The sequence below is a fragment of the Oncorhynchus keta genome, chromosome 21 (assembly GCF_023373465.1).
Source record: "Oncorhynchus keta strain PuntledgeMale-10-30-2019 chromosome 21, Oket_V2, whole genome shotgun sequence".
NCBI lineage: Eukaryota > Metazoa > Chordata > Actinopteri > Salmoniformes > Salmonidae > Oncorhynchus > Oncorhynchus keta.
In genome coordinates this window covers 28,268,079-28,283,574 of record NC_068441.1, presented here as the reverse complement: position 1 = coordinate 28,283,574, position 15,496 = coordinate 28,268,079, and the positions used below count along the sequence as shown (strand labels likewise).

Below are 15,496 nucleotides of genomic sequence, written 5' to 3'. Positions count from 1 at the left end.
AGTGTACCTAATGATAAAAATTACAGACCTCTACCTGCAAAATCGGCAGCGTATCAAATACTTGTTCTCCCCACTGTGTGTATGTGTGTATGTGTGTATGTATGTATGTATGTATGTATTCTTTACAAGTATTCTGTATTAGCCCAGCACTGAAGTTTTTTAGGATGTGCGTATGACCACAAACTTTTCTGTAGATGGTATTTCCTTTTCACACTCCATTACGCACCTCCATTCGTGTGTCAATCTGAGATGACAAATCGAAACGAAGAGGATTTTAACCTCCATAAGACATTTGAATTCACAACGGAAGATTATGCCCACATTATGACACTCTTTGTTTGACAATTATGTTGATCCAGTTAAAACAACGTATTCACTACAAAATAGACTGAAACACCTATATGACAGAGAGGATTCATCTGCATCTCCACTCTAGTCATTTTGAATGACTATTTGGGCAAGAAACTGATTCCATGAGGCCTTAGAATCCAGAAGGCACCCACAATCTGCAGAGACAATGAGAGTTTGTGACCGGTGTGTGCTAAATAACGAACAAATGCTCATTTGTGTTCATGGCTCTCATTATTCATGGATGGAATATGTGAGAAGACACAAGGGGTGAGATTACAACTGCACGCCTCAATAACTGACCCAGAGAAACTCACAAGTATGGAAAGCACACTTCAGAAATTCAAGACTGACCTGGAGTAGGACATCGGAGCGGGGAAGATAAAGGAGTTCGATCGACACTCAAATAACTATAAACAGAACGAGGTGTATCTGGGGAGTGGTGTCAGAGACAACCAACGACCGGCTACCCCACCTCCTCACTCGAGTGGATCTTCTCTTGATGCAGATCTGGATTACGGCTATGATTCCTTTGGTAGTGGAGATTTTTTAGTATAGAAGCGAGGGGGAAGAGAACCCTCAATGGCCCAAATCAAATCAGCAATATTTGTCACGTACACATGGTTAGCAGATGTTAATGCGATGTTGCGAAATGCTTGTGCTTCTCGTTCCGACAATGCAGTAATATCCAACGAGTAATCTAACATAACAATTTCACAAGAACTACCTTATACACACAAGTTTAAAGGAATGTATAAGAATATGTACATAAAAAAAATATATGAATGAGTGATGGTATTGAACGGCATAGGTAAGATGCAGTAGATGGTATAGAGTACAGTATATACATATGAGATGAGTAATGTAGGATATCTAAACATATGAAGTGGCATTGTTTAAAGTGGCTAGCGATACATTTATTACATCAATTGTTCCATTATTAAAGTGGCTGGAGTTGAGTCCGTATGTTGACAGCAGCCACTCAATGTTAGTGATGGCTGTTTAAAAGTCTGATGGCCTTGAGATAGAAGCTGTTTTTCAGTCTCTTGGTCCCTGCTTTGATGCACCTGTACTGACCTCGCCTTCTGGATGATAGCGGGGTGAACAGACAGTGGCTCGGGTGGTTGTTGTCCTTGATGATATTTCTGGCCTTCCTGTAACATCGGGTGGTGTAGGTGTCCTGGAGGGCAGGTAGTTTGCCACCGGTGATGCGTTGTGCAGACCTCACTACCCTCTGGAGAGCCTTACGGTTATGGGTGGAGCAGTTGCTGTACCAGGCGGTGATACAGCCCGACAGGATGCTCTCGATTGAGCATCTGGAAAAGTTTGTCAAGGTTTTTGCGCCTTCCCCACACTGTCTGTGTGGGTGGACTTTTCAGTTTGTGATGTGTACGCCAAGGAACTTTTCACCTCTACTGCTGTCCCCTCGATGTGGATAGGGGGATGCTCCCTATGCTGTTTCCTGAAGTCCACGATCATCTCCTTTGTTTTGTTGACGTTGAGTGACAGGTTGATTTCCTGACACCACACTCCGAGTGCCTTCGCCTCCTCCCTGTAGGCTGTCCCGTCATTGTTGGTAATCAAGCCAACTACTGTTGTGTCGTCTACAAACTGATTTGAGTTTGAGGCGTGCATGGCCACTCAGTTGTGGGTGAACAGGGAGTACAGGAGGGGGCTGAGCACGCACCCTTGTGGGGCCCCAGTGTTGAGGGTCAGCAAAGTGGAGATGTTGTTTCCTACATTCACTACCTGGGGGGTGCCCTTCAAATGATAATGAGCTTGGAGGGCACTATGGTGTTGAATGCTGAGCTGTAGTCAATGAACAGCATTCTTACATAGGTATTCCTCTTGTCCAGATGTGATAGGGCAGTGTGATGGCGATTGTATCGTATGTGGACCTGTTGGGGCGGTATGCAAACGGAAATGGGTCTAAGGTGGCCCGTAAGCTGGAGGTGATATGATCCTTGACTAGTCTCTCAAAGCACTTCATGATGACAGAAGTGAGTGCTACGGGGCGGTTGTCATTTAGTTCAGTACTCTTTGCCTTGGATACAGGAACAATGGTGGCCATCTTGAAGTATGTGGGGACAGCAGACTGGGATAGGGAGCGATTGAATATATCTGTAAACACACCAGCCAGCTGGTCTGCGCATGCTCTGAGGACGTGGCTAGGGATGCCGTCTGGGCCGGCAGCCTTGTGAGGGTTAACACGTTTAAATGTTTTATTCACGTCAGACACAGAGTGGGGGGTTGAATTGAGCCGTTGAATTGAGCCGTAGAATTGCAACTCCACTTTGTCCATATACTGGCATTTCGCAAGTTTGATTGCCTTGCGGAGGGAATAACTACACTGTTTATATTCAGCCATATTCCCAGACCTCTTTCCATTGGTAAATGCGGTGGAACCCGCTTTCAGTTTTGCGCAGATGCCGCCATCCATCCATGGTTTCTGGTTCGGGTAAGTTTTAATAGTCACAGTGGGTACAACATCTCCAATGCACTTCCTTATAAACTCACTCTCGAGTCAGCGTATAGATCGTTGTTGTTCTCTGAGGCTGACCGGAACATATCCCAGTGCGCGTGATCAAAACAATCCTGAAGCGTGGATTCCGATTGGCCACACCAGCGTTGAATGGTTCTAGTCACTGGTACATCCTGTTTGAGTTTCTTCCTAATAAGACGGTAGGAGCAAGATGGCGTTGTAGTGGGATTTGCCGAAGGGAGTGCGGGGGAGGGCTTTGTATGCATCGCGAAAGTTAGAGTAGCAGTGATTGAGCATATTACCCCCGCGAGTACTGCAATCAATATGCTGATAGATTTTAGGTAGCCTTGTTCTTAAATTTGCTTTGTTAAAATCCCCAGCTCCAATAAATGCAGCCTCCGGATGTATGATTTCCAGTTTGCATATAGTCCAGTGAAATTCCTTGAGGGCCGTAATGGTGTCTGCTTGAGTGGGAATGTGCACGGCTGTGACAATAATTGACGAGAATTGTCTTATGACTGGAATTTGATTGTAAGGAATTCTAAGACGGGTGAGCAGAAGGATTTGAGTTCCTGTATGTTGTTATGATTACACCATGAGTCGTTAATCATGAAGCATACACCCCCGTCCTTCTTCTTCCCAGAGGTGTTTATGGAGAAGCCTGGTGGCTGAACGGATTCCAACAACATAGCCCGCAAGAGACATGTTTCTATGAAACAGAGAATGTTACAATCTCTGATGTCTCTCTGGAAGGCAACCCCTGCTCGAATTTCATCTACCTTGTTGTCAAGAGACTGGACAGTGGCGCGTAGTATACTCGGGAGCAGTGGGCGATGTGCACATCTACGCAGCCTGACCAGGAGGCCGCACCGTCTGCCCCTCCTACTGAGTCGTTGTTTTGGGTCAGCTTCTCGGATTAGATCCATTGTCCTGGGTGGTGGGCCAAACAGAGGACCCGCTTCGGGAAAGTTGTATTCCTGGTCGTAATGTTGGTAAATTGACGTCGCTCTTATATCCAATGGTTCTTCCCGGCTGTATGTAATAAGACTTAAGATTTCCTGGGGTAACAATGTAAGAAATAATACATTAAAAAAACTAAATACTGCATAGTTTCCTAAGGACTCGAAACAAGGCAACCATCTCCATCGGTGCCATTTTCCACTGGCGCCACTCTACTGTTGGTATGAGGTACTTTTCTCCATATGCTTCTGTTTTTCAACACCAAACCCACTACTGGTGTGTCTGGCCAAAGAGCTCTATTTTCATGTCATCTGACCATAGCACCGGTTCCAATCCAAGTGCCAATGCCGTGTATCTTCCCGCAAGGCAATAACACCAAGCACACATGAAAATCCACAAAGAAATGGTTAATTGACCACAAAATCAACATGTTGCAATGGCCATCTGTCTCCGGACTTGAACCCCATTGAAAACCTGTGGTTTAAATTGAAAAGGGCAATCCATAAGCGCAGACGAAGTATATCAAGGATCTAGAAAGACCATTCCTTCATACAGAATCTAAGATCCCTCCCAATGTGTTCTCCAATCTCCATAAAACTTTTTAGAAAAAGGCTCAGTGTCATTAAACATTGTATTGTTGAGAGGGATGAAGCAAAAGCAATGGTAAATAAGTCTGGCTACATAAACGATTAGCAAACGTACTGCAAATTGACTAAACTGAATAAAAATAAGAAGAAACTACACAATGAAACAAAGGTAAATGGCACAAAGAATGGTAGTAAAAAGCTTTGGAGCACCTTAAATGAGATTTTGGGCAAAAAGGCAAACTCCGCTCCATCATTCATTGAATCAGATGACTCGTTCATCACAAAACCCACTGATGTTGCCAATTACTTTAATGATTTTTTTCATTTGCCACTCCTATGTGCCATCTCTTCAATCTAAGCCTGCTAGGAAGTGTGTGTCCTCAGGCCTGGAAGGAAGCTCAAATAGCCAACCAATCGAGTTGGTAAAAAATAGTATTTTTATTTGACCAGATACAATGTTATTTTACAATAAACAAATTGACAACAGACTTTCAGCACGCTTATAGGGAAGGACATTCAACACGCACAGCACTTGGGGCGGCAGGGTAGCCTAGTGGTTAGAGCGTTGGACTAGTAACCGGAAGGTTGTAAGTTCAAATCCCTGAGCTGACAAGGTACAAATCTGTCGTTCTGCCCCTGAACAGCTAGTTAACCCACTGTTCCTAGACCGTCATTGAAAATAAGAATTTGTTCTTAACTGACTTGCCTCGTTAAATAAAGGTTAAAAAATTACTGATGATAGGCATAGAGAAATTGATAATAAAAAGACTTCATTTTGACATAGTCTGCTGATGGGAAAAACGTATGTGTTCTGGCTTTACACCCCCTGCTATATTGTAGATAAGGAGTTAACAGTCTAACAAAACACAGAGGGTGTTATTTAATGGAAGCCTCTCCAACATAATCCAGGTAGAATCAGGAATTCCCCAGGGCAGCGGTCTCTGCCCTTTGAAAAAAGTAATCTTTACCAATGACATGCCACTGGCCTTGAGTAAAGCCAGTGTGGCTATGTATGAGGATGACTCAATACACGTCCACTATAATGGCGCCGGAGGGGATGGCTGCCGTTTTATGTGCACCTAACCAACTCTGCTATCTACCAAGAGAGTTCCCATCTATATTATTCGTAGCTGTTTATTTACTACCAATTCTGGCACTAAGACCACACTCAACAAGCTTTACAAGCAAACAAGAAAATGCTTATCCAGAAGCTGCGCTCCTAGTGGCCGGGGACTTCAATGCAGGCAAACTTAAATCCGTTGTACCTAATTTCTACCAGCATGTCACATGTGAAACCAGAGGAAAAAAACAGAAATCCTAGACCCATGGGTCCCCAGATCCTCAAAATTCTACAGCTGCACAATCGAGAGCATCCTGGCCAGTTGCATCACCACCTGGTTTGGCAACTGCTTGGCATCTGACCGTAAGGCGCTACAGAGGGTTGTGAGTACTGCCCAGTACATCACTGGGACTAAGTGCCTTCACGCAAGTGTCTTCACTGACATTTTCAACCTCTCCCTGTCCGAGTCTGTAATACCAACATGTTTTAAGCAGACCACCATAGTGCCTGTGCCCAATAACACTAAGGTAACCTGCCTAAATGACTACCAATCCGTAGCACTTATGTCTGTAGCCATTAAGTACTTTGAAAGGCTGGTCATGGCTCACATCAACACCTATTATCCCAGAAACCCTAGAACCTGGGACTAAACACCTCCCTCTGCAACTGGATCCTGGACTTCCTGACGGGCTACCCCCAGGTGGTAAGGGTAGGTAACAGCACATCCGCCTCGCTGATCCTCAACACAGGGGCCCCTCATGGGTGTGTGCTCAGTTCACTCATGACTGCACGGCCAGGCACGACGCCAACACCATCATTAAGTTTGCCAATGACACAACAGTGGTAAGCCTGATCACCGGAAAAGACGAGACAGCCTATAGGGAGGAGGTCAGAGACCAGGCCATGTGGTGCCAGGACAACAAACTCTCCCTCAATGTGATGAAGACAAAGAAGATGATTGTGGACTACAGGGAAAAAGAGGACCGAGCACGCCCCCATTCTCATCAACGGGGCTGCAGTGAGCAGGTTGAGAGCTTCAAGTTCCTTGCTGTCCACATCACCAACAAACTAACATGGTCCAAGCACACCAAGACAGTCATGAAGAGGACACGACAAAACCTATTCCCCCTCAGGAGACTGAAAAGATTTGGCATGGGTCCTCAGATCCTCAAAATGTTTTACAGCTGCACCACTGATTGCATCACTGCCTGGTATGGCAACTGCTCAGCCTCCGACCAGGCACTACAGAGGGTAGTGCAATCGGCCCAGTACATCACTGTGGCCTAGTTCCTTCCATCCAGGACCTCTATACCAGGCGGTGTCAGAGGATAACGTGCCATAGAATTATGTGGCACCATGCAACCTGTGCTGCAGTACGCTGCAAATTTTAAAGGACAAACCACTTTTGACTACTGTCCAGTTGTGTGGTCAGGTGCCACAAAGAGGGAGGGACCTCTGAAAATTACAATTGTCTCAGAACAAAGCAGCACAACTGGCCCTTAAATGTAAATGGAGAGCTAACATTAATAATATGCATGTAAGTTTCATGGCTCAAAGTGGAGGAGATTGACTTCATCATTACTTGTTTTTGTAAGAAGTGTTGACATGCTGAATGCACCGAAATGTCTGTTTAAACTACTAGAATACAGCGTGGACACCCATGCATACCCCACAAGACATGCCACCAAAGGGCTCTTCAGAATCCCCAAGTCAACATAAGACTATAGGAGGTGCACAGTACTACATAGAGCCATCAGGTAACTGATATAAAAATACACCTTATGGAACACCGGGGACTGTGAAGAGACGCACATATACATGGTAAGACGCACACTCTACAAACACGTACAGATGGATGTTGTATTGTAAATATGTGATAGTAGAGTAGTGGCATAAGGGAACACACTAAATGTATTGGGTAAAGTGTTATGAAATGTAATGTCGTAATATTTTAAACTGTATATATCTTTCTTAATGTTGCTGGACGGCAGGAAGAGTAGCTACTGCCAAAGCAGCAACTAATGGGGATCCTTAATAAATACAAAGTGTACGGTGCTGGAGTACTGAAAAGAGGGTTTCCAATAATTCTTTATTACTTGTTAAACAAAATCTCTCTCTGAGCAATTGTGTTAGTATAAAATAATATAATTTTCAATATTTTTGGCGCATGCAACATAGCTCAGTATTTGTATTATTTATTTCAGACAGTCTGTTTTGCTCATTTTGTATCAAGTGTGCCAATAATTATGGACCTGACTGTATATAGCTGCCCGAGCTGTGGCTCAGCCAGCACCCTCACTTCTCACCTCTGGCAATCCACAGGCTGTACAATGGGAACACTATTGGACAGCAGTTAGGTCCCAAGTGTAATTGTGGCGATCGTATTGGCTGTGGGATCTACCTAGAGGCATTCGAGGATGGACAAACGACGGTCTTCACCAAAAATGGAAAAGAAGTAATCTAAGATTTTAGTCTCTTTCACACACGTATGCCTACTACATACACCTCCCTCTGGTATTCATATGTTCTACGATATGAAAGGATATGCATGGTTATGTTTTGACAGAACTGCATGGTTATGTTTTGACAGAACTGCATGGTTATGTTTTGACAGAACTGCATGGTTATGTTTTGACAGAACTGCATGGTTATGTTTTGACAACTGCATGGTTATGTTTTGACAGAACTGCATGGTTATGTTTTGACAGAACTGCATGGTTATGTTTTCACAGAACGGCATGGTTATGTTTTGACAGAACGGCATGGCTATGTTTTGACAGAACGGCATGGCTATGTTTTGACAGAACGGCATGGCTATGTTTTGACAGAACGGCATGGCTATGTTTTGACAGAACTGCATGGCTATGTTTTGACAGAACTGCATGGCTATGTTTTGACAGAACTGCATGGCTATGTTTTGACAGAACTGCATGGCTATGTTTTGACAGAACTGCATGGCTATGTTTTGACAGAACTGCATGGCTATGTTTTGACAGAACTGCATGGCTATGTTTTGACAGAACTGCATAGTTGTATACTAATATGTCATATGGGTGACAGAGATTGAGTCTGGACCAGTCCAGGACCATTGAGTACTAGACCCAGACTAAGACCAGACCCTTGACCCTGACTACATGTACAGTATGTGGTCTCGAGAGTAAGACTACAAAATTGAGACTCCATCTCTGATATGTAACAATGAATGCAGATTGCGCCACATATCAGAGATGGAGTCTCAATTTTGTAGTCTTACACTCGAGACCACATACTGTACATGTAGTCAGGGTCAAGGGTCTGGTCTTAGTCAATGGTCCTGGACTGGTCCAGACTCAATCTCTGTCACCCATATGACATATTAGTAACATTGTGTTTGCGTTTAGGTGGGCACGGTGGTGGTCCCAGCGTCTCCAGAGGCGCTCTACCCGGCCGTGGGGATGCACTCCCTGGGGGAGGAGGTGCAGCTGGACCTGCAAGTGGAGTGGGGGGTGGAGAAGGAAGACGGACTGATGATAGTGGACAGCCACGAGGACGAGTGGGGGCGTCTCCATGACGTCAGGTTCACCGGCTCAGTAAGGTCCTTGCTTTGCCTGTTGTCTTCTAGGCTACTTCATACATAATTAATGTTATTCACATATTCATATTCTTCACTAGAAGAAGACTATGAATAACATCCTTTGTATGAAGAGAGAGGGTATGGTTAAGTTCCAATGTCCATACTAGCATACCACTTAGAATGCATGCCCAATATATTGCTTCATTCAAGTAGTATGCCAGTGTGGATATCGGAAATAGTCCTTATGTTTGTATCTGTGTTTCTGTCTGTGTGTGTTTGAATGTTGGTGTCTGTTGGTAACTGCTGAGTGGATACCTGCCTGGTGGTGTTTGGCAATGGCATGCTTGCTGAAGGCAGCAGTTACTCTTGCTCTGTGAAAACAGCCTTCATACTTTAGCTACACCTGGGATTATCTCTACACACCTATAGATTACCAAAGTCTGTTTAAGATGGAAAACTGAGGGGGAGGCCTGGAATGCTTGCTGCTTCAGAAGGAATTTTGATATGAGAGCATGGAGTCTTCCTTTGTTGACTCAACCCCCTACCATGTCCTTCAGATCCAAGAGAAATGTCATGGGTTGTCAAGGTGTGACCTAATCATTCACATTGTTTCATAATAGTTTTCTTATTGATATCACTAATCAGTGATTCATGGTGTTTAGTTTTGTTAACCTGTGAAGGCAGGTAGCCTAGTGGTTAGAGTGTTGGGCCAGTAACTGAAGGTTGTTCGATCGAATCCCCGAGCTGACAAGGTAAAAATCTGTCGTTCTGCCCCTGAACAAGGCAGTTAATCCACTGTTCCTAGGCCGTCATTGTAAATAAGAATTTGTTCTTAACTGACTTCCCTAGTTAAATAAAGCTTAAATAAAACAATATAAATAAATAAACCTTTCATGTTGGTTGCCTGGCAATAGCAGGGCTAGACGTTTTGCAGTTAGGTTTCTAAACCCAGTGGCCCAACATCGCTAGACTTCCTGGAATGCTTGCGATGCAGATTCGGCAGACCAGCCCGGGATTTGGGGTTTATTTGTAAAATAAATATTCTACATCTAAAGCCACAACCTAGATTCGCCCCAATGTCTTAAGTAGCTGTACATGTTATTACGCCAACATCTTGATCGTGACAAACTGACACGTTTCCATTTTCATCAAAAACAACGTTATATCGAAGGAGCGCCTTTGATTTGACTACCTGCACATGCCCAGTTCGGCGCGAGACGACCGTTAGACTCGGTGACGCGTTTCTGTGCATGAGCTTAGCTCGCCAACGTCGCCATTACATCGCCTACAAGCGTGATCGGGATTTCTATTGGAGCAATTACTACATACACTATGTGGACATCCGTTTAAATTTGTGAATTAGGCTATTTCAGCCACCCCCGTTGCTGACTGGTATAAAATCGAGCACAAAGCCATGCAATCTCCATAGACAAACATTGCCAGTAGAATGGCCCGTACTGAAGAGCTCAGTGACTTTCAACGTGGCACCGTCCAACAAGTCAGTTTGTCATATTTCTGCCATGGTAGAACTGCCCCGGTCAACTGTAAGTGCTGTTATTGTGAAGTGGAAACAACTAGGAGCAAATCAAATCAAATCAAAATCAAATCAAATTTTATTTGTCACATACACATGGTTAGCAGATGTTAAATGCGAGTGTAGCGAAATGCTTGTGCTTCTAGTTCCGACAATGCAGTGATAACCAACAAGTAATCTAACTAACAATTCCAAAACTACTGTCTTATACAGTGTAAGGGGATAAGGAACATGTACATAAGGATATATGAATGAGTGATGGTACAGAGCAGCATACAGTAGATGGTATCGAGTACAGTATATACATATGAGATGAGTGTGTAGACAAAGTAAACAAAGTGGCATAGTTAAAGTGGCTAGTGATACATGTGTTACATAAGGATGCAGTCGATGATGTAGAGTACAGTATATACATATGCATATGAGATGAATAATGTAGGGTAAGTAACATTATATAAGGTAGCATTGTTTAAAGTGGCTAGTGATATATTTACATAATTTCCCATCAATTCCCATTATTAAAATGGCTGGAGTTGGGTCAGTGTCAATGACAGTGTGTTGGCAGCAGCCACTCAATGTTAGTGGTGGCTGTTTAACAGTCTGATGGCCTTGAGATAGAAGCTGTTTTTCAGTCTCTCGGTCCCAGCTTTGATGCACCTGTACTGACCTCGCCTTCTGGATGATAGCGGGGTGAACAGGCAGTGGTTCGGGTGGTTGATGTCCTTGATGATCTTTATGGCCTTCCTGTAACAACGGGTGGTGTAGGTGTCCTGGAGGGCAGGTAGTTTGCCCCGGTGATGCGTTGTGCAGTCCTCACTACCCTCTGGAGAGCCTTACGGTTGAGGGCGGAGCAGTTGCCGTACCAGGCGGTGATACAGCCCGCCAGGATGCTCTCGATTGTGCATCTGTAGAAGTTTGTGAGTGCTTTTGGTGACAAGCCGAATTTCTTCAGCCTCCTGAGGTTGAATAGGCGCTGCTGCGCCTTCTTCACGGCGCTGTCAGTGTGAGTGGACCAATTCAGTTTGTCTGTGATGTGTATGCCGAGGAACTTAAAACTAGCTACCCTCTCCACTACTGTTCCATCGATGTGGATAGGGGTGTTCCCTCTGCTGTTTCCTGAAGTCCACAATCATCTCCTTAGTTTTGTTGACGTTGAGTGTGAGGTTATTTTCCTGACACCACACTCCGAGGGCCCTCACCTCCTCCCTGTAGGCCGTCTCGTCGTTGTTGGTAATCAAGCCTACCACTGTTGTGTCGTCCGCAAACTTGATGATTGAGTTGGAGCGTGCGTGGCCACGCAGTCGTGGGTGAACAGGGAGTACAGGAGAGGGCTCAGAACGCACCCTTGTGGGGCCCCCGTGTTGAGGATCAGCGGGGAGGAGATGTTGTTGCCTACCCTCACCACCTGGGGCGGCCCGTCAGGAAGTCCAGTACCCAGTTGCACAGGGGCGGGGTCGAGACCCAGGGTCTCGAGCTTGATGACGAGCTTGGAGGGTACTATGGTGTTGAATGCCGAGCTGTAGTCGATGAACAGCATTCTCACATAGGTATTCCTCTTGTCCAGGTGGGTTAGGGCAGTGTGCAGTGTGGTTGAGATTGCATCGTCTGTGGACCTATTTGGGCGGTAAGCAAATTGGAGTGGGTCTAGGGTGTCAGGTAGGGTGGAGGTGATATGGTCCTTGACTAGTCTCTCAAAGCACTTCATGATGACGGAAGTGAGTGCTACGGGGCGGTAGTCGTTTAGCTCAGTTACCTTAGCTTTCTTGGGAACAGGAACAATGGTGGCCCTCTTGAAGCATGTGGGAACAGCAGACTGGTATAGGGATTGATTGAATATGTCCGTAAACACACCGGCCAGCTGGTCTGCGCATGCTCTGAGGGCGCGGCTGGGGATGCCGTCTGGGCCTGCAGCCTTGCGAGGGTTAACATGTTTAAATGTCTTACTCACCTCGGCTGCAGTGAAGGAGAGACCGCATGTTTCCGTTGCAGGCCGTGTCAGTGGCACTGTATTGTCCTCAAAGCGGGCAAAAAAGTTATTTAGTCTGCCTGGGAGCAAGACATCCTGGTCCATGACTGGGCTGGATTTCATCTTGTAGTCCGTGATTGACTGTAGACCCTGCCACATGCCTCTTGTGTCTGAGCCATTGAATTGAGATTCCACTTTGTCTCTGTACTGACGCTTAGCTTGTTTAATAGCCTTGCGGAGGGAATAGCTGCACTGTTTGTATTCATTCATGTTGCCAGACACCTTGCCCTGATTAAAAGCAGTGGTTCGCGCTTTCAGTTTCACGCGAATGCTGCCATCAATCCACGGTTTCTGGTTAGGGAATGTTTTTATCGTTGCTATGGGAACGACATCTTCGACGCACGTTCTAATGAACTCGCACACCGAATCAGCGTATTCGTCAATATTCCCATCTGACGCAATACGAAACATGTCCCAGTCCACGTGATGGAAGCAGTCTTGGAGTGTAGAGTCAGCTTGGTCTGACCAGCGTTGGACAGACCTCAGCGTGGGAGCCTCTTGTTTTAATTTCTGCCTGTAGGCAGGGATCAGCAAAATGGAGTCGTGGTCAGCTTTTCCGAAAGGGGGGCGGGGCATGGCCTTATATGCGTCGCGGAAGTTAGAGTAACAATGATCCAAGGTTTTACCACCCCTGGTTGCGCAATCGATATGCTGATAAAATTTAGGGAGTCTTGTTTTCAGATTGGCTTTGTTAAAATCCCCAGCTACAATGAATGCAGCCTCCGGATAAATGTTTTCCAGTTTGCAAAGAGTTAAATAAAGTTCGTTCAGAGCCATCAATGTGTCTGCTTGGGGGGGGGATATATACGGCTGTGATTATAATCGAAGAGAATTCTCTTGGAAGATAATGCGGTCTACATTTGATTGTGAGGAATTCTAAATCAGGTGAACAGAAGGATTTGAGTTCCTGTATGTTTCCTTCATCACACCATGTCCCGTTAGTCATGAGGCATACGCCCCCGCCACTCTTCTTACCAGAGAGATGTTTGTTTCTGTCCGCGCGATGCGTGGAGAAACCCGTTGGCTGCACCGCCCTGGATAGCGTCTTCCCAGTAAGCCATGTTTCCGTAAAGCAGAGAACGTTGCAGTCTCTGATGTCCCTCTGGAATGCCACCCTTGCTCGGATTTCATCAACCTTGTTGTCGAGAGACTGGACATTGGCAAGAAGAATACTGGGAAGTGGTGCGCGATGTGCCCTTTTTTCGGAGTCTGACCAGAACACCGCCGCGTTTCCCTCTTTTTCGTAGTCGTTTCCTTGGGTCGCTGCAAGCGATCCATTCCGTTGTCCTGTTTGTAAGGCAGAACACAGGATCCGCGTCGCGGAAAACATATTCTTGGTCGTACTGATGGTGAGTTGACGCTGATCTTATATTCAGTAGTTCTTCTCGACTGTATGTAATGAAACCTAAGATGACCTGGGGTACTAATGTAAGAAATAACACGTAAAAAAACAAAAAACTGCATAGTTTCCTAGGAACGCGAAGCGAGGCGGCCATCTCAGTCGGCGCCTGCGTAGAGCAACAACAGCTCAGACGCGAAGTGGTAGGCCACACAAGCTCACAGAACTGGATTTTGGAATGAGATGTTCAACGAGCATGTAGTGTATCGTCATACGAAACCATATTTGGTTAGGTTGACAGTTAGAGATTTAAGTTTTTTTTAAGCAGTGTAAAACCACAGCATTTCCTCATTAGAACTTTGTCATATCATTGGGATGATTCTTTTGGGATGGTTACTTTTCTTTTTGAGAAAAAGCAGAGTGCCTGCCCATAGGTATTTTCCCTTAGCTCATGTAAAGTGTTAGGTCACTACAAAATCAGCGTGGACTCCACATTTTAATATTTGAAAATGTCTGAAAATTAACATTAAGCTCAGTGACCAAAATAAGTATGTAAAACAAGTCCTTTAAAAGAATGTGGTTAAGAAAATCACTTGTTTAAGGTAACCCACTCTAATTTGGTGAAACGTATAAATGGAACACTAGTCACTTTAATAATGTTTACATATCTTGCATTACTCATGTCATATGTATATACTGTATTCTATACTATCTATTGCATCTTACCCTATGCGTTCTGACATTGCTCATCCATATATTTAAATATTTTTATTCCATTAATTTACTTAGATTTGTGTGTATTAGGTATTTGTTGTTGAATTGTTTGATATTTTTGCACTGTCAGAACTAGAAGCACAAGCATTTTGTTACACTCGCAGTAACATCTGCTAACCATGTGTATGTGACCAATAAATTTGATTCAATTTTTTTGCCGTATTTCAGTTGGTTGGTTTCTTCATATTAGCTTTCCCTAGCCTTTTCTCTCTCTCGTTCAGTCTCGCTCCCTTACTCTTTTCCTGCTGTGTCGGACCTTTTTTCCTGGAACAGTACATCTGAGACCCATTGTAGGACAGGTGGTGCCCAGCTCTGTTTGTGTGTCTTTAGATGGGTGTTGAAATGCACAGACACACTTAAAGAAGTGTAGTGGTGTAGTGGCCAATAGAGCAGGGCATGCAAGGATACAGTACAGTAAGTACAGGGGGGCCAATTGGCCATTCCCTGCAGATTCAGTGTGTTGGTACAACGCAGGGCGAGAAAAGCTGCCCTCGCTCTACACAAGATATTAATAGACTAAAGATCTGAAGATTAACTTTTGACAAACAATAGGGATTTGCTGTTGTTTTTATTGCTATGATTCACACTGAGTGATTCACTCACACTGAGTGAGAATGATGGTAAAATAAATGGGGCAGGAAATGTAGACTATGAGACAGACATGGCAGGAGTGACATAGTAAGGACAGACACTCCTGTATCAGTTGGAGAATGTAGCTAGCCTCTGTACAGTACTTGAGTGCATATGAGGGTATGAATGAAGTAAGTAGATGCATGACTATCAGAAATACTGTAAAAGCGCCAATGATTAATGGCGTGAATATCAATTGTGGT

The 15,496-nt window shown here is 44.7% G+C and overlaps 1 protein-coding gene across 2 annotated transcripts in view; it reads left to right on the top strand.

Annotated features, from left to right (window-relative positions):
* LOC118400360 (SPRY domain-containing protein 3-like) overlaps positions 1–15,496 on the top strand; it is an 82,635-nt gene that overhangs the window by 23,436 nt on the left and 43,703 nt on the right. For both annotated transcript variants that reach the window (XM_035797150.2, XM_035797151.2), the window contains exons 4-5: positions 7,760–7,892; positions 8,818–9,006. In XM_035797150.2, the coding sequence (XP_035653043.1) occupies positions 7,760–7,892; positions 8,818–9,006 (322 nt within the window). The remainder of the gene's footprint in view (positions 1–7,759; positions 7,893–8,817; positions 9,007–15,496) is intronic.